The sequence below is a fragment of the Macrobrachium nipponense genome, chromosome 12, assembly GCF_015104395.2.
Source record: "Macrobrachium nipponense isolate FS-2020 chromosome 12, ASM1510439v2, whole genome shotgun sequence".
NCBI classification, from domain to species: Eukaryota; Metazoa; Arthropoda; class Malacostraca; order Decapoda; family Palaemonidae; genus Macrobrachium; species Macrobrachium nipponense.
In genome coordinates this window covers 94,092,104-94,112,009 of record NC_087205.1, presented here as the reverse complement: position 1 = coordinate 94,112,009, position 19,906 = coordinate 94,092,104, and the positions used below count along the sequence as shown (strand labels likewise).

The 19,906-nt window shown below is 34.8% G+C and overlaps 1 protein-coding gene across 1 annotated transcript in view; it reads right to left on the bottom strand.

Moving 5' to 3' along the window:
- Positions 1–19,906, bottom strand: part of LOC135224880 (uncharacterized protein DDB_G0290685-like) — an 80,495-nt gene that overhangs the window by 29,135 nt on the left and 31,454 nt on the right. The window contains exons 5-7 of the mRNA XM_064264203.1: positions 15,451–15,690; positions 12,670–12,740; positions 8,213–8,281 (exon numbers count right to left, since the gene is read on the bottom strand). Of these exons, the coding sequence (XP_064120273.1) occupies positions 8,213–8,281; positions 12,670–12,740; positions 15,451–15,690 (380 nt within the window). The remainder of the gene's footprint in view (positions 1–8,212; positions 8,282–12,669; positions 12,741–15,450; positions 15,691–19,906) is intronic.

Here is a 19,906-nt window from a genome sequence, read left to right as displayed (position 1 = left end):
GGGGTGTCATATATCCAGGAATCTCATCATTCTTTAGCATTGTGTGTGTCAAAAAAGAGAGAGAGAGAGAGAGAGAGAGAGAGAGAGAGAGAGAGAGAGAGAGAGAGAGAGAGAGAGAGAGAGAGAGAGAGAGAGAGAGAGAGAGTGGGGGCGGGGGCACCAGGTCCATTGGAGTTCCAAATTGATACAGAGGGGAAAAATGGACGCTGGATTTATTAAAAGTTATATGGGAAGTGGAAGAAATGCCAAGGGACTGGGAGGAGAATCTAATGGCATATATACACACAAGCAGAAGGGAGGTGTCATGGATTGTGGTAACTATAGGGGAATTAACTAACAGAGCATGGATTGAAAATTTTAGAGAGGATACAGGCTGAAAGATTGTAAAGATCGGGAAACAGCAGTATGGATTCATGAGATGAAAAGGGATGGTGGATGCCATCTTCATAGTAAGGCAGCTACAGGAAAAGAGGGTAAAGGGAAACCAGGAGTCCAAATTAATAAGAAGCGATATCCATTTTCTACCAAAATCCACTTCCTGAACCAAGCACGAAGGTTGGCACTTAAGAGCTTGCTTCCTCAAGCAAAAGCGTAGGTTTTCTAATTCCATACAAGCTTCACTATATTTGGTGCTTCACTTGAACCCAACCAGACCTAGGCTTTACTCTGAGCTTCCATATCAGAGGTGGTTGTATTACAGATATCCTGTTTTCTCATATATGCAATTTACTTGGAGAACCATGTATGAATAACACAAAAAGATAAACTGAAGTATAACACCACAGTAACAGCACCATAAACACTTGCAACTCTTGATTTGTCTAAATGCCTTAAAACTTACGTGATGTACTCAACTCTGAACGTTTTCTTTAATTTTACTTACCATTTAATTTCAACAAAAAGACTCCAAACTATCACTATGTACACATCTAACATATCAACACATCCACAGACGAGCTGACACTTATCCCAAGTTTAGGTAATCATCCAACATTCAGTAAAAAAAAAAAAAATGGTTTTATGTTACATATTCACTAATAACAAAGCAGTGATGAGGCAAATAGGAGTTTTCAGAGTGGGAAGCAAGTTGAATTCCACAAACCAACTTTCTCATCCCTCTGGCTTACACTGCCATAAGGACACCCAACAAAAATGTTTACTGAAAGAAAAAAAAAGGAGATTTGCCATATTCCAGATGCTATTTTTGAGAGGAGCAAGCTTTTTCTCCTCAGATAACTGTTAACCTTGTACTGGACATCAAAACAGCTAAGGTCATCGATGTCAAACAATATTTATAAATATCAGATTACTTCACCCCACATACAATTTACTTTGGAGAAAAAAAAAAAGCATGGGAGAAAATTCCTGAACAATTAAAAGTTCTTGTGAATCTTGGCAGATTTTTCTTGAAAAATTTCTCTCTCTGCCAAGCACTCTGAATATTCATGTAACATTTAGTCAAACTAAACCATTACACTGATCCTGCACTAAGTCATGGGAGTGAGAAACAAACCCACATAAAAAGGTGGTTTACTGCTCAAGATATTGTTCCAAGCCCTTCCTGATGCAGCAATTATTCCCTTCTTGGTACCTAATATTCAACCAATTTGCCTGTAAAACAGGACTGACTTGGAATGACACAAACACTTGTCATTACTTTGGCAAAACATCTGTAACTTAGATCTACTGACACAGTCAGTGAAAAATCATTCTGTACAGGAAAACAAAGGAAAACCACAAGGACCAACAAAGAAAAAAAAAACCACACACACACACATTTACATTGATTGTAGCTACAAAATTTAGTATCTTTAAAACTAAAGTACTTTAAACATTACATTTAAATCTATCAGTGACTTTACAGTTTCATAACACATGCTCTGTTGTTGTTGAAGATTAAGCCAGCCTAGAGCAGCCCATAAACAACAAATGCACCAAGTGGTTTCATATACAGGTTGTATTCACCTGTTTGGGAAATGTTGCATAATCTTGACGACAGAAAATGCAGCCCAATCAAATCAGCAACCTCAACATTTTACTTTTGCCATATGAAGGGCTAGTGAGGTCTGTGGTTGCCCAAAAAAAAAAAAAAAAAAAAAAAAAAAAAAAAAAAAAAAAAAAAAAAAAAAAAACACCACCACCACCACACACGTTTCCCCAGACCACTATTATCATCCTTTTCAGTAGTTTTGTCCTACCAATTCACTTAATCCACTTAACTGTACTTCCCCCTCTTTGTTGATCTCGACTTAGGGCATAAATTACTTATCTTACAGACTTCCAATGGAAGGGGTAGTATTAAAGATTAACAAACATATCTCAAAGTGAATATATAAACACAAGGATCCCAAAAATCTCAAGCAGGCACAAGCTCAAAGATACTTGGGTATGGGAATACACCAATCCTAATGACACCTAACCTTTTGGAAAAAGTGTGTCATATTTACAGTTGAAAACCAAGAAATGAGGTCAAAAAAAGGCAAGTACAAAGTATGCATAAAAAAAAAAAAAAAAGGCCTGAAAGTATATTCACAAAAAGTACTTTCAGGATGAAATTTAAGAAACCCATTTTCAATGCTGCAAACTCAATTATTTTCACAGTTTCCTTGAATGTGATCAAGCTTGGGCAGGAGAATTAAATATGTCTTTGAAGAAATCTAGTAACTGTTCAGTTAATAAAAGAATCATACCAAAGAAAAACCACCATATTATTCCCATATTAAAAATTTTCCTGTTGAAAATGTCACAGTAAATCTATACTTACTGAAACATTAAGAAAATTAAATCTTTCAGCACTCAACTGAAACTAAGGAGAGCTCTAGAATGAAAGTTGCTGAAGCTATAATGGATATATGTAACCGATGCTAAACGGCTGTTGACCAAGTTAATGTAAAATATTTAATAAATCTTATATATAAAGCTGACAGGTGGACTACGTGTGCATGTTTGCTATATGCGGCAAAAGTACTGGACTGAATTGAGGACGGATGACAAGGATGGTTCATATCAAGGTGCCGTTTTGATCCGGATATCTGGCCATGCTAAACTTCATTATTATTCGTAGAAGGGGAAAACACATAATTCAGGAAGAACTTTTAAAGAGGATTCCAAATATGCTCTTACTTTTCTCCCAAGACAAAAAATAATAGTTCAAACAATGCCGGCCTATGGTTGCCTGCTGTCAGGCACTGGGCGGCTCCACTTTCACCTACATGTACCCACTAAAAACAGTCACCATATGTACTAAATGCCAACCAGAATCACCTTCTGGAGAGAAAGGAAAATGGTAGAGGAAGGCACTTATAAAACAATACATGATACTTCATGGAAACATGGAAACGAAAACTGAACCTCTCACAAGGAACCTCGAGTGAAAATCCCATTTAGCAAATGTTATCATTCATACAAATAAGTCTGCAGAAACTGGCATTTTTGTATATAAGGACATTTTTAAGTTTGTAGTGCTCTTTCTAATATATAATAAAAAAAGCGAATCAACCTATTTTTTTTTTTTAAGGGGAGGTCAAGTTTGTGAAACCAAACCAGTCTCATTTTAAAATAAACTTATGAGCTGAAAGCTTAGGCAACTTTTTTTATGTTCTGTCAGTACATAGCACTCCCCTTTAGTTTACTCTCATGAAAGAGTACTATACACCAAGGAGGGGTTATGGTGTACTGTCAATTTTGAAATTGTTGATGCAAGCTGTCAATTAATCAATGAAAAGTAATTCCATTTAATGTGTGTAAGCCATGTCAACTGATGTTAACTGCAGACAGAAAGAATTTTCTCTTTTGAGTCTAACATACAGTTGGAAGTTAAAAGTAAAAATAAGCTACCAACCCAACAAATGTTGTTTGAATAAACTAAGAAGTTTAGAGATTCTCAGTTCAAGAATTTCCTCTTTACCATTCAGTTTTCATCCCTCAATATACCTGGTAACACTTTTGTAATTTGCAAGAAGCTTCAAGTAAGCTGCTTGTTAACAGCTGTTTCGTCAAAACCCCAATAACCATTTAATTTATCAGTTACTTCAAGCACCTGGTCTTCTGATGAATATCAAAGACCCTTTTGTAAAACCTACATTTTAACATTATCCATCTTAAACTGAACTGTATTTCACACTCAACCCAACATCATAATATAGTGGGGAACTCTCAAAAGTTGAAGTGCTCACTTCTACAGACGAGGAAATTCTCATTCACTTCATTTTGAATGTGAAACGATTATAAAGCCCCTACTCCGCATGCCCAAGCCCCTACTGTGCATGCCCAGCCCTGCTTAAGATCCTTGCTTTATTTAACTAACAACATTAAAGAGTTGTAGAGTTAACATAGTTGTTCTTTTCAGGATTTTTACCCACAGGTTGCCCGAGTGCAAGGTCCTTGATTCATCCAAGGGCAGTTTACAGAGCATAAAAGTTGAAGTCTGCACACTCAAAGAAACCATTGAAATACAGTTCCCATTTTGGCTTATGAAATTTCATTCTCCAAGAATATAAATTTTTTCAAGTTGCTTAATATATGATGTAATACAGAACATTTATAAGAGTTTAACTTGAACATGATTAGAACTAAAACTTTAGATGAGGGGAAACTATATGTCAGAACCAAGGAAGTCTAAGAAGTCTTTTATTATGTCAGAACCGAGGAAGTCTAAAGCAGTCTTTTATAAAACTTGTATCAGGTAACATAAAACCAAACTCAGCAAGCTTAAATGGATTAGATAACACTTGAAAGAAGGATAATTTCAGACTATCTGAATGCAGGTGACTAGAGATCATTATAAAATTGCATTAAACCTAAAATCCCCAAGAAATAAAGTTAGCATAAACCCTAATCAGAAATTCAAAGCAAAGGGCATTACCGTAGACTATTAAATCTTATTAATGATTATGAGATGTGCAGACCAATACATATTGCCGGGCAAAATCCATTTCTAATCAGTGATCCAGAATGTTATTTAGTAGGGGTCCAAAATACATAGTATGAATTTCTTTGAATGACCCACTAAAATCGACATTATCTATCAGTTTTGATGATCAGCATCACTAATTTTTGGAGCCTTTGGCTTATTTGCCAGTATATGAAAAGCACTAAATTTAACAACTGTCTGCAACACAGTCAGCAAAAACCCAAGGCAGAAATTCAAGACAAAGGGCATATATCAATATCTATATATATACTATGTCTGACACTATCATGTATTGACTTCCTTTAATGACACTTATGCCTATTTGCATAACTGCTTATATAAAATATTCTGAATTGGACTAACAAATTTCATGTCTTTTTTTAATAATAGGATAGGATTGCACTTATATATATATATATATAATATCATAATCATATGTAATTTCTGGTTTCTTTCCTTGCTACTGGGCCCATCACTTGGATACCTCTTAAAAAATTAACTGCTGAATATAATATGTCTATTTTTTGAATTTCTTATTATCTAAGCTTCTACCAAATTAAAATTAATAAGAGTTCCACATTAATATAGTTAATGTAAACGCCAGCACTGAAGAAGACTAGTATGCTTATCCGTGGAGAATGTCTCCTCCTCATGGCAAAAGACAGTCTTAAAAAAAATAAATAAATAATCGGCCACAGAATAACATTGTAATGCAAACCCTAGCCTATCTTCTTTGTGTTTCTCTGTTATAAAGTGTTTCTTGGCAGGAATCTGATGAATTAATATCTTGGCCTCATATGGCCTGTTACGGATGTTTAGGGCATTAACTTGAAGGGAGAGCATTATGTTCTCTCTTCATAGCAACACCAGTGTCAGGGGAGAGATGGAGCTCCTTCAATGACCATCCAATGAGGATCTTCGATAGTAGTGCAACCATGGAGTCTGCCTCCACTTTTTTTTTTTTTTTTAAATAAATTTATTATATTCCTTACTGTTGTTGTATCCATCTACGGCAAGCTGCCAAGCAAAACCTATGAGAGGAACATTAGTTTTACGTAAGCTTATGATTGATGACCTCTGAGACAAAGTGGTGCGGCCAAGTCTGTCATCCTACTTATCAATGCAAGTGCTGAGACATTTAACTTTCGTGTCCAAGTGTGGTGTCACGCGAAAACATACAATGTTATGAGATTTTTTCTTTCTTTGTGTTTTTGATAACTGTTATGCTAGAATTATTTTTATATTTATAATCTCCGATGATTACCGTATATTTCGGCGTATAAGTCGACCCCCCCCCCCCTTCTGAGTAAATTTTTATGACTAACTAATATCGGGTATATTAGTCGACCTATAAAATGTGAGGCCAACCGTACGCTCAAAATAAGCAGCAGAGTAAAACGTTTCTTATAAAATAACCTGAATGTTATTACGGTACATGTGTTCTCTACTTACCATAAGAAATACAGGTAATATACTCGGTATATTAACAAATCTGTATAATATATAAAAGATGAATACTGGCAAATATGATTAGAAATGACGAAACTAAAGATACGTTACTCGAGTGTAATGTAAATAAACAAAGCGCTAACTAACGCTGCATAAGAGCCTATGTATACTATATGTCTGTACAAACTACCACTCAAGTTCATGTTTTGATTGGGTTGTTAAAACGACGTGCCGGTATTCTATTATTGTGTTGGAATATTCCTTGACCATTGGTTCTTCTATGGCATAAACAGGCTCATTTGAGGGAAAACGAACCTGCAGTTGATTCACCAGATTCAAACTGGGATCCTTATGATGAAACCATAAATGATAATTTGTTTGATGAATTGTTTAATTCAAGTGACGATGACTCAAGTCATTTTGAAGGATTTTAAATACATATTTACTATTAAATACAAATTTTTTTTTTTATTTAAAGTGATAAATAAAGGTTTCATACCATAAATGTTTTTGAACAATACCCCAGTAAATACAAAACTGTCAGAGTGAACGCATCCTTCTCAATTACTGCACTACAAATGGCTACGCAATGTTTACACTTGCTGTGCGATTGGGGTTTCTTCAAGTTACTTTGATTTTTTTCATTTACTTTAAGGTAATGGATGTTCTGTATTATTATTGTCGTATTACAGTGTGAAATGTTTTTAATACTGGTATTTACATACATAGTTACCTCAACAAGGCTGTCATTTGTCATTAGCCAACTGTAAAGCCTGGATTCCTGTACCGATATGCCAAAATAATAAAGATTCACTTTTTGTTACCGTTAGATAAGTCGACCACCTAATTTTGGCATGATTTTTTGGGGCTAAAGGGTCGACTTATACGCCGAAATATACGGTATTCATTATCATTTCATTAGTTAGGATGCTTTCATTTGGATTAAAAATATAGTTATAGTTTCTTCTTTGAATCTAGCCCATCATCTGGCATGAAAATTTTCAAAATGTTTCATTATTCATTGTATATATCAAAAGGATAAATCAATCTTAGATGAACAAGTTTTACAGAGACCTTCCAAGGTCACATGCTTGGCAGGGAGATCATACTCCATGTTGTTGACACTGAGTATTTTTAACACATCGATGAAACTATATACTGTATAATATTAGCCGCACATTCAGTCTAGTCATAATTTGGTAGTCCTGACTGCAATGACTGCCACTGGCTTCTTCCCATCTTTGGCTTAGGTTAACCTAAATGTAAAATCACAATCTCTTAGTGTTGCTACTTAGATTAGGTCGCAAAACCCTGGATCATACTATTAAAAAATCATTCCGTCGATCTTTTTTCCCCAAGGGTAGCAACAGCTACGTAAACTTGGCGTAAATCAGAGCATATCTCCAGCGGAACGTATATTTGTACAAAACAATGCTTAACACCAATTTTAAAACTGAATGTACATCTCTGGCAGATGTACAGTCATATGGTGCAGCACAAAATCAGGTATAATAAATTATTCCCTGAGTTAAGAAGATTTCTTTTTGGTTGTATGCATGGCAGCATATTTACCTGCTGCAAAATTGTGAGAAAATAATTCTACTTATAACACAGAAATGTGTTCAGAGTAAACGATGGTTTCTTCAATGTCCTGTAAGTACTACTTAGCAAGTGTCATTGGTTCTAATGCCTCACTGATTCCTTCAATATCCCAAAATGTAGTTCCTCAGGATGTTGACTCTTAGTCAAAGTTTTCTTACCCAACTCCACAACTAAACTGGTGGGACATGGTCACACCAACATGAAATCAGATGAAAGGTTACACAGGCAACCCTGTTATTCTCTCATTACCTTTAAGTGCTTCATACCATTGCAGTGTAGGTCTAAGGGCTTTTCCCCTGTCATTTCAACGTCACATATCTGAAAGGAAAGAGAAATCCTACCATTATTTCACAATTCAATATCACCAATCATGATCACAAGCCAACACAACTCTAGTCATCGCACAATATGACTCTTCTATACATAAATTACAGATATAAACACATCACATGAATGTGATTTTTAGTTGCTTGGCATGTCTTCTACAACCTCTTTGATGCATGAGCTTTACTTATAGGAAGCTGATGAATATCAAGTGTAAATAATAGGTAAATTTAAATATGTTTATTGTAGAAGGGATGGTAAGAAAATTTAAATGTAGCAAAAAAACAGTATTTATGGAAAAGGCAGCAAGAAGCATAGAACCAAATTACATTAAACAATAAACCAATTCACAATTGGTACACTTAATTACATGACAGGAAAGTAGTAAATCATGCACGCATGTAGACTTGGGTCAAGCCACATGCTTTCATAAAATGACATTGTTACCACAAATACATGTCACAGGTTGCCATGCTTCTGTGAAATTAAATCTATACCAATCACCAATACTTGTACCATTCAAGACAGGTTCACACTGCCTTTGCTCAGACCTACTATGACACTTAACTCCTGACTCTCTCTCCTTGTTACTTGAATATTGACAATGTCCCCCTTCCTAAGAGCACTGTTTGCAATTTGCATCAGCATTACTTTTCATTCTGCATTTAGTTAAACAAGTTCACTTATTTTATTGTGTAGCAGAAAGCCTACTCTTAACAGCACCCTAAGGTAAATATTCTTGGAATTCACTTTACACATTTCTCAAACTTCATTTACTTAGTTTGTAAGCCTGCAAGCTGGGTGAGCATTTTGGAAAAGAATTTTTATGTAGCCTTTGATACTGGGGAGTTGTTCCCAATGCATTGTTTAATTCAAATTAAACATGATAACAGTGCAAGAACCTCCTTCTTACCTGACTCTAGGCTTCGAATTCCCTTGGGCACACAAAGAATGGGAGAAAATATGGATCATGTGGGTCTGGGCATGCACAAAAGGGGGCTCTCAAGCTTTGAATGGTACAAGTTGGAGTTGACATTTTGTTGCACCGAAGGCAACAATTGATTAATGGGTTCATTCTAAATATTTTTGGTGTTATATACTGCTTCACACTAAAACTAATGTGAACTGAAAAAAATATTGTGTAGAATTCATTTCACACTGCTTTGTTCTCTGTGTGATTTGTCAATTAGCTGAATACTTAAATAAATGTAACATGATTCTACTCCTACTCCTTTCCTTTTCCTTATATACTGCCATTGTCTTCTTTCAGGTGTTTTCCCACTTTCCTCCCTACTTCACATGCTACAGTAGCTTTCACTAGACTTGGTTAAAGACTAACACGAACTCGCATGTATGTTACATTCTATTATTCCATTCTTGGATCTTGAATTCTTTGTTAGTAATATGTAACCAATTTTCTAGTGCGAATAAAAATACAAAACAGGCATATTTTGACAGATTAAACAATTATGAAGTAAGGTTCACTGATAATAAACACGCTACTGGAAGTTATAGAATCGTACAAATGATGTGACTGAAAGTAACAGATTAGAACCGCCACAAATTTTGTGATTCACCCAAGCAGGTATTTCCACTTTATTTGGTCTATTAAAATCATTAGTATTAGGTATTTTAAGGACATTACAAACCCAATTACATTTACCCAATGTAGGATTCAATCCTAAAACTTTCACATTTTACTCCCGCTGTATTGTTCAAAGGTCTGAATTATAGCAAAACAGAACATTTTATAGATTTAGTTTTAAGAGAAAACCAGGGCAATTTTGCACACTGAAGACAGCAGATTGCATTTCTTATAACAAATATTGTTTAAATAAAAACTCATGCCTGTGACATAGTACTATATGTTTCCTAGGAAAATAATTTTTTCTCTCAAGTTTTAACTCTTAATTTCTCCCCTCCTGAACTTTAATGTTTTATAAGGAAAATTTCCTTCCGAGCAAAAGTTAAATACAGGGAAAAACGTTAGAATATAGTATAAATCTCTGGAGTCTCAGTAAAAAAATTTAATATAATAAAATATTGAGCCCCTAGATGTGAAGTTAATTTTTAGTACAATACTGTACATTAAAGAAGAATGAAATCCTTGGTACAGAGAACAGAAGTTTTCACTCTTATCATACTCAAAATTTCAATGGTTTTAGTATAAAATTTGAACACCTCTAATTACTGTATCAATACACTTCTGGGAAATAGAACCAAGTAAACCACCGTGCTCCATCACATGATTATAAAAGTTTTCTCAAGAACTAAATATTAATATTTTTTTCAAATCTACTAAAATACCTCATATTCACTTTATCCTTATTGATAATTTTATAGCAGGATATTAAGTTCAAATAGTGATGTCTTCAGATAATACCAGAGAGCACCAGGCCATGCGGTAACTACGAATTATCAGGCAACTTCCCCAACCCCTCCCTCCCCTGATCTTTGAAGTTTTGCTTTTATGCATAAATTATGCATAATTTTAACTTGGGGTACAGCAGCATACATACATCATCTGTTCCTATAATTTAGTAAGTGCATACACTCACATACATACAAAGAACAAAAAACGTGGTGGTATTTTCAGACCAACAATACAGTTTATTATAATTATTACATATATAACTGACGAAGAAATTCTGATTAAGATAAAATTGCACAACAGCGTATTTTTTACAGCTAATATGACCTCGAGTGTTATGCAACTATTGTAACAGGCCACTTTTGGTCAATAATTGCCTCCAGAATTGATAAAGTACATTACTATAGGAATACACTATCACCACCTATAAAAATGACCAAAACTCAACATTTCTATGAAAATCTTGCCTAGGCTTTTTGTACAGCTGTAGGAAATATTGAAAAACATTGAAATCAACGGACTAATGGACCTGACATTTAACTATGCTGTATATAACAAAGTTGTATACTAGTCCCATGCACACTTGTGTATGAAGGGTCTGTACAACTTTATAATGAAAGTGAAATAGTTTGTGACTATGAATAGGTTTATTGTTGGTATAAATAAATGTTCCTGTCATATTTTCATTATTACAATTATAATTTTGAATTAATATATTTTAGTCCCATATGACTAAGATGTCAACACCAACCTTTTTTTTATCTAATTATAAGGGTTGTTTGATTTTGGCCATTGGCATCAAGGTGAAAGGGGAACTGAATGCACCTTTTATCCATACTTGTAATTACTTACATTCCTGCTTTCATTTTATTCACAGTGTTTACCCTTTCTACATTAAGAATCAGAAACAGCTTTATTACCTAAAGGAATACTGATCACCGATTCATTTAGCAAATATGCCTCAAAAAACATTTTCCTTGAATTTATAGAGTTCACAAGAGTCTATAACTGAATTTAAACAAAATGTTGGATCTGAATTAAACCAGTCAATTTCTAACTCATGGCTGACAAACTAATGCAGGTTAAAGTTATAATAGTCATCAAGCGAGAGGGCAAACAAGTTTATATATCGGCACAATGGTCTTCAATCCTGGGTCAATTTGTAATTTGTGTATTCATTAACATATGGTACTGAAAGTGAACTCTAGCTAAATCAAGACTACAAGCATGATGATCAGGTACTAACACCCCAACCTCACAACTTGAAGTGAACTATGGATTTATAACAATTTACTCTGCAATACGGAGATCTAAATAATTTTTATGTAACTTTTATTGTTTTCCACTCTCTCAAATCTAATAGAGCCAGAAAACTAAGGACTGTTCACAAAGCTTACCATATCTAGAAACAGACACATTCCAAGATCTATTATACTTTAAATACTTTGCTTCTTGGCAAAATTTAGAATATTTATTCACTTTAAGGTTACAATGTGATTGAACAGCAAATAACTGTTACCTGCATTTATACAGTATACTCTTTACACTGTATCACATTAGTCCTATGTTCGAAGTTATACATTATTTATCAAATATATTTGTATGTTGCTTTTGAAAATTAATTTTCTCTTGATATACAATAGCTATGTCCTCCCCTTTTGCTTTTATGGGAAATGCTTTTCCTTTGTATCCCACTCAACAGTTTTTGGCAAATAAAAACCTCAAAAGTAAATGTGAAATGATGCAAAGGTCCCACACCAATAAGTTGCCAATTAATGAAATGTGAAGACCTCTGCAGAGAATATTTTAGTATTCTATCTTTAACAAGGCATAGTTTTCCAAGTGAATCTTGAGTTTCATGTTACATTTAAAAAAGTGAAACAAACATATCCAGTCACCTAATAAATTGAAACCATAATAAACATATCTAGTCACCTTAATAAGCAACTTCTAAACTAACGTTCAGAGGCTTAAAAGTAAAATACAAACGTTATGTGAAAGTTGTACTTACCATACAGTAATAGCCAACCACTCCTTGGTTAGTGTAGCGTACTCTGACTACACCTTCACCAAATCGCTGAGCTGCAAGATTCCATCCATTCAAGAAACTTTTATTAGACGAGACAAGCAATGACATTTTTTCATGACCTTAACTATATCTTCCCAAACCAACCAATAATACTTAATGTTCCTACTTAAGCCATTATCTACAAAAACTTAATGGGAGGCTCACTGCCTAAACTAAATCTCTGTACTTTCATCATAATACAAATCAATCAAACTGCATCCTAACCAACAAACATCACAACAGTAGCAGACTTCAGTTTCAATTTTACCAAATGCTTCATTTCATCATGAGTCAAAACTATCATTCCAAAAGTGTAAATTACTAATATAAAACTATGAGTATAATAATGAAATGAAATACCATCAACTTCAATTATACAATACTTAAGAATACTGTAAGAGGAAGATTGCACTACTGCAAAAACTCAAGATTTCATTGAGTGCCCTGAATTCTCTCTCTTAAAATTCAGATTCTCCCATGTCTTGGATGCTAACTTTTTTTCAATGGTCCTGCTATCACAGTATTTTGTTTTTTTAAAGGTAAACAAAAAGTTATTCAAAACACACATCTTGAAATACTTTAAAGAATCTACACAGGCAGCCACTTTTACTTCTGTGATACAAAAGCTTGATCAAAATATGGGAAGTCAAAACGAGATGGCTTTATATTTAAAAGGTTCCAGCAATATAAGTGTCCAGCAAATTTGCAATTGGTGTACTTCAAGGCAATTGTATTTAAACTGAAAACATAAGCAAAATTGATTTCAGTGGTGCTTACTCTCACCAACAATTTCTAAAATGTATTTATGATAAGCAGAACAAACTTAATTTGATATCTTAAGCACTGGATAATAGAAAAGCACTACTTCTACATAGTATATGGAACATAAAAGCACATAAATCAATTACTTGTAATTACAACCCCACTAAAAATGTAAGATCATTAAAACTTAATTCTTCCATATATCCTAATGTGTAAAATAGGAATTGGGGGAATTCAAGTTATGTACTGAAAAAAGAAGACTTTAAAATAAAGTGGACTGCACTGCACTCCGACAGACTTAAGCTGCAGCAAAACCATTCTAGTGTATGTGTGAATGTACTGCATTCCAAAGGACCTCTTAATGTGCAACGAGAACAGTTCCTACCATAAGATGTATATGTAACACATCCCTAGCAAATGAACATACACTATGTAACAAAATAGTCCCTAGCACAATGAAGACTAAGTAGCAAGAATTTAGTTTTCAAGTGTAGTTTAAACATACTAATGGTAATTTGACCTGATTAAAATAAATTGCAGTATGATGATAAAACAGTTTTTTGATTAGTCCTGAGCCTTCCCTATTAAATTCTGGACCACAAGCACTTAAAGTACAAAGCATTAGTGTTAATGAATCTGGATGTCCTACCATGAAATTCTTGGTGTATGCTGCAGTAGAATGTATGACTACAATAATTACCAGTAAATGTTACTGGTTAATGACTCTCATACCCTAGAGAACTATAAACCAGAAAACTGTCAAAATTTCTACCTCCACAACATTGGCCTACAGAATAATTACTGGCAATAAGATAAATAATAACAGGTATTCATTGATCACTCAACATGCAAATTGAGTTGTTCGATACTGAAAACACAAGAACTAAAAAACTTCGCTGAAATTGAGTAATATCAAGCTAGAAGTTTGCCGGCATGCAGTAGAGGCAAAGGAATGGTTACAGGATAATTACTTGCGAGATGAAAACAGGTATTCATAAATCAGAATGTATATTCAATTATTAGATACTTGGAGAGAAATACAAAACCTTCGCAAATTTCCTAAGATGAAGTAAGATCATGGTAGACTAATTTAGTTTAACAGATATACAGCTAAAGCAAAGGAAAGGCTAACAAATGCATACTTCAAAGACTGAATCCTACAGATGGAAAATTCTTATTCGTTCTGTAAAGAGCACAGCATTGTTGTTAAGGCACTATATGAAAAAGTTCAATTTGCACATTAGCAAGAGTCAAACTCAAAACTTCTTTGCAATAACACACCCTAGGGTGAGCCTACTCAAATAAGGACTTTTTAAACTAATTATTACCATTATCATATGATCTCTATATTTTAATAAGGACCTATTCCTAGAGAAGCACAATTCTTCTACAATTCCTTCATCCAATGTGAGAGTAAATATTAAAAGCACTCAGATCTCCAAGATATGTTTCTGCAGACCACCACTTTCTACTATATTGTATATAAATTCCTTGAAATCTGAACGAAAACAAGTTTACAAAGTTAGTCACCAAAAAAACATTGCGTATTTACAGGACAAGAGTGTTAGCCATTCATATAAGAATAGTTTCTTCATAAAACTTAACTACGTGAAAAAAAAAAAAAAAGTCAAGTGGGAATTTAACATAACTGTATAGTAAAAACCTGGGTATCTAGTAACTATTTCCAATATAACACCTTAGTTAAGCTTAGAGTATGCTACATCACAAAAAATCAATCCCTACTGTGAGTTTATCTTTTAAATGTTACAATAGTTTGCAATTTCAAAGGTCTAATCTATCTTGCAAACATTACAGAAACTAGAGTGAATTGTGCCTTGTTAAAGTTCTACCTAATTTAAATGTTGCCTGTTAGCACACAAGAGCCATAAACAATGGCAGTATACATGCAAACTAAAGACTACAAGCTACAAAAAGCAACAAGAAGAATCCACAATGACTCACCTAGATACTGATTTTCTTCAGTGAACATCTGTGCATCATGATCATCATCATACTCTTTAATATCAGTCCAGCTTGTGATCATAGGCGGACCATATATATCCGCATCTAACTTGGACCGTTTTTCAGGCTCTGGTTGAGGCTCTTCCTCTGGGAGGTTTCGTTTTCCAAGAGAACTGGCATTGCCACCAGCCATGTTACCAAAATTTCCACGGTCTTCAAAGCCTGAATCCCGGCGCCCTCCTAACACATTTTTAGGTGAGAGATAATGTTAATTAAACCTCGAACCTAGCAGGTAAAGCTGTTTAAATACAGTACTCCATTTCGTGATTCCACATCCCCCTGATGCAGACAAGGAGTTTAAAGATTTGCAGCTGAAGAACATTATATCACCATGGCCACCAGTATTAATTCATATCAGAATTTGAGCTTCAAGCACTAAAAATTCATTCTATGAATTAATACATGATTAAAAATATTGATGAATTTGCTCAATTTCTGTAAAAGGCACCAATGAATTCATAAAACTGCCAAGTAAATGACATGGGCCTCTTTACAAAATGGATACAAAGAGGCTGGCACTTTAGGGAGTATTTATTACACTGTCAAAATTTTTTTGCAATCAAACCTGTCCAATATCAGCATAATTTCTTTCAAACTTGCTGATAGGACTCAATACTGTATACCACGTTGTAATTATATGCAGAATAAACTTAGTAACCTTGAGTGGTCTCCCGTATAACCCAGAGTCAAAGGAATGTTCCTCCAACATGATAGGACAAAATTCCAATGAGCTAGGTGTCTTTTGGACCATTCCCCATTTCAAGGTTATGAAGTTCTACTGCCCAGAGAAATGGCCTGAACAACAGTGAAATAAATCTCCCTAAACCCTCTTCTTCTTCAGATCTTAGCAAAAAGTCAAGTCTTGCTCTTCAACTTGCCTAACAATGCCACACTTTAGGAACTCAACATAAGATTATCACTTGCCAAGGCTCTGGGCAATTTCCAAGTACATCACAAGTGATAGCTTTTATCCCCATTACTTAATATAAAAGTAAAATCCGAATAAACAATACTAATGATATCAGTAATGCATACAGAGTACTATAAGTTATAAAAAACCTGGTAAAAGGTACCCAGATCATTATAACACTTACACCAGCATAATTTATGGAGCTACAGAGCATCTACAACTTTTAAATGCTCCAAGCTCCACTATGGATCTAAGGCACTTGCCTTCAAAATCCATACATTTTAAGCAAAACATAATTTCATCTGTACTACCAAAAACCTCAAACTCTACTCATGGAAACAATTCATATGTGATACTTTTAGAAATGCCTTAAATGTTAGCCCAGATACACGAGACTTATCTAGACAACATTCCTATAGAGCTTTCGTGGCAAGAGATGCACTACCCTCTGAACCTCTCAATTCCCGTCCAGACATTCATGAGATTCATGTAAGGCAAAAATGGAAAATGGGTAATTGTGGCTAACTTTCAAAAGTAACAGACAAATATGGCTTACATGCAAAAGTAATGGGGTTACTAATCCGTTCAAGTAACATATTGCCAACTTGATCATATATAATAATAATAAAAAAAAAACTTCAATCACCAAAGTTTTAATTATGCCTGATTCATACTTTTAACAACAGCCTATATAAAATGCTGTTATATATGATACAGAGTATATGATATACATGAAAATTTAAAAGGAAATAAGAATTTAGACTATAAAATATAAAAATAGAAACAAAGTAGACAAGGAAAGGTAAAAATTTAAGATGAAAAAAATGCGGAAGAATGTATAAAGGGCAATCCAAGTAGAAGACAAAACCAATAAATTTTTTTTATCTAAAACAGTAAAATAATAAGTTCTTAAATATATTAGTTTTTTTCCCAAAGAATACCATTAGTCATCTATGACCATATTAGCATCCCAATGTTCCAAGGACCAAGAGTCCTGGCCATTGAGTTTGCATGATCCATTCACCTTACTTTCAAGGAAATCCTATACAAAAGGCATGAAACTTAAGAGGATGAGTGGCACTGTATTTGCATTTACCCATGGGATCCAGCAGTTACCTTGGGCACAGTAAGGAGTCAGGAACAAACTCTAGTAGTACTTCAACTCTAAAAGTCTAGGCTAATAAATTAGCCCATGACTGGGCTAATTTTATGGAAGAAGAGGAAGAAGAAAAAGAAGAAGAAAAAATTCCATGGGTAGTTATAAATGAATATTTCTAAACCCCTTGCAGACCACTTTTTCCAATGACAGTCATAAAAATTACGCTAAATTTGCAAGTTATAAGCCTTCGGCTGTGGGAGGGTTAAACATACAAGTAGTGTATTTCAGGATATGAAAAAGGACACTTCTGGTCATCAACAACAGAAAGTACAGCATCCAAAAATATGAGGATATCTATCATATGCCATGAATGAACAGCAAAGACAGAAAACTAAGTCTCAAAACTCTTCCCACCCAGGTCAAATGGCCTGTCATCCTAATACTTGAGAAGAGGTGTTACCCCCTTCAACATCTGGTTGTCAGGATGTCCAATCTGATAGCTGTCACAGGATACTGCAAGCAGTCCAGTTCACTTGCTGGAGATAAATGAAAAGGATGGCACGGCAAAAGCTGTGAAAAAGTCGAGGCTACCAGTTGTTTGGGTTTCAGAATGGGTTTCAGAATGAAGTCTAGAACAAAACAGACAACCAATAAATAGTGCTAAGTTATGAATGTTGACAAGTAAAGGGAAGAGGTAAGTTGCAGGAAGTCAGCAGGGAAGTGGAGCTGAGAGGATCAACACTCCTTCCACTGGACTTTCAATGACAGTAACACAAGACCTCCTGCAACAAGAGTTCCACTGATTCCACCAGACTTAAAGTTCCAATATCATTTACTGAAAATAAGACATACATAAAATTAACTATAAACTGTTCTTCCAAACATCCAAAAATTTGATATACTTAGAAGGATGAAACGTCAAGTCTGACAACTATGACAGCAACAAATTTTATGCAAATGAGTAACCCATGCAGATTCAATGTCTGATGACCATTCAAATCTTTGTGACGTTAAGGAACGTGCCATAAATTATGCCCAAATAAGTTCCAGAGGTGAAAAAGATGATACCAATTCCAGTCTTCCAATTGGCATGGTTGATGAACAAGTGCAGGGCATGTTAATAGTCATGGGGTACTCCACTTGATCTCTGCACAACATTCCAGATTCACTAACAGTCCTAATATGATCAAGCAGCCAGGAAGACCAAAGTGATGATGAAGCAGTTGTGGTAAAATCTAGAACTCATGCTTTTCCCTCTTCAGCCAGATCAGAAAGGTTTTGGTGAAGTTGCAAACATTGATGAACACCAAAATGAACCTTGCTGACCCATCCTAGAACCATCAAGTGGTTTGCAGACTTTCTAAATTTTCCCAAGGTTCTTCTCTTGGATCAAATCTAATTGTTTTGACTCTTTCAGCAGTTTCCTTCCAACTCATCCTCTTAAAGCCTTAACACGAAGCTCTACACCTTGTCCAGGGAATACGACCCTCTAACATTGCTCATTTAACGAATTTTTCATCACCCTTCTTTGTCTAAGAAAAACAAAACCTGAATTCATTATCTGGAATGAAGCAAATAAATAGTATATTCATCACTGTATAATTCACCTTTTCATCACTAACAATATGTGCTAAAAAAGATGGTACCTCACTTTTTCTTTTTCCATCAACAAATTCCACTTTTCTTGCTTGTAGATATGCAGTGCCAACTTTTTGCAGCTTTATTGTTGTTTTTTCAAAACTAGTATTACATTAAATAAATATTAATCCTCAGCATAGCAAGGAAGAGTGTTGCATATGACCTAACAGGAGGGACTTCCTTCACTGAAGTACAGGCAGTCGTGGTTTATCGGCAATCCGGTTTTATGGCGCTTATGTAGAGTTGATAATTGGCCATTTTTGGTACCATAATGTACAGATTTCCAGTTATTGGCGCAGATAAGTTATGGTGCCGGCAATTTCCCCTTATCAGAACCCCCCCCTTTTCAGGGGACTGCCTGCACTGGATTAGTTATGTGGTATCTTCAGCTTTGAATGTCGTTCCCAACCTATTAAGGATGCTTGAAAGAAAGTCTTTCAATTGTATGAAGTCTTAAGCTGACCAGCATCTGGGGCTCTTCGACCTACAATGCCAGTAGTAGTTTTTCCAGTCATAGAGGCTGGTCAATAGCAAAGTCACTAGAGAAAGGAGGAAGGTGCAGATGAGGTGGTTCTTATTCTTAAGTAGGGCCTAATCTCTAGGATCACTTGAGGAATTGGAGGGATATTAAATGCAGTCAAGGGTTATGCCTTATGTAGGTACTTATCTCTAGGATCACTGAAGGACTTGGGAGGGATATTTAGTGTAGAGCCAAAGGTCAACATTGCAGTTTTCCACAATGGGTATCA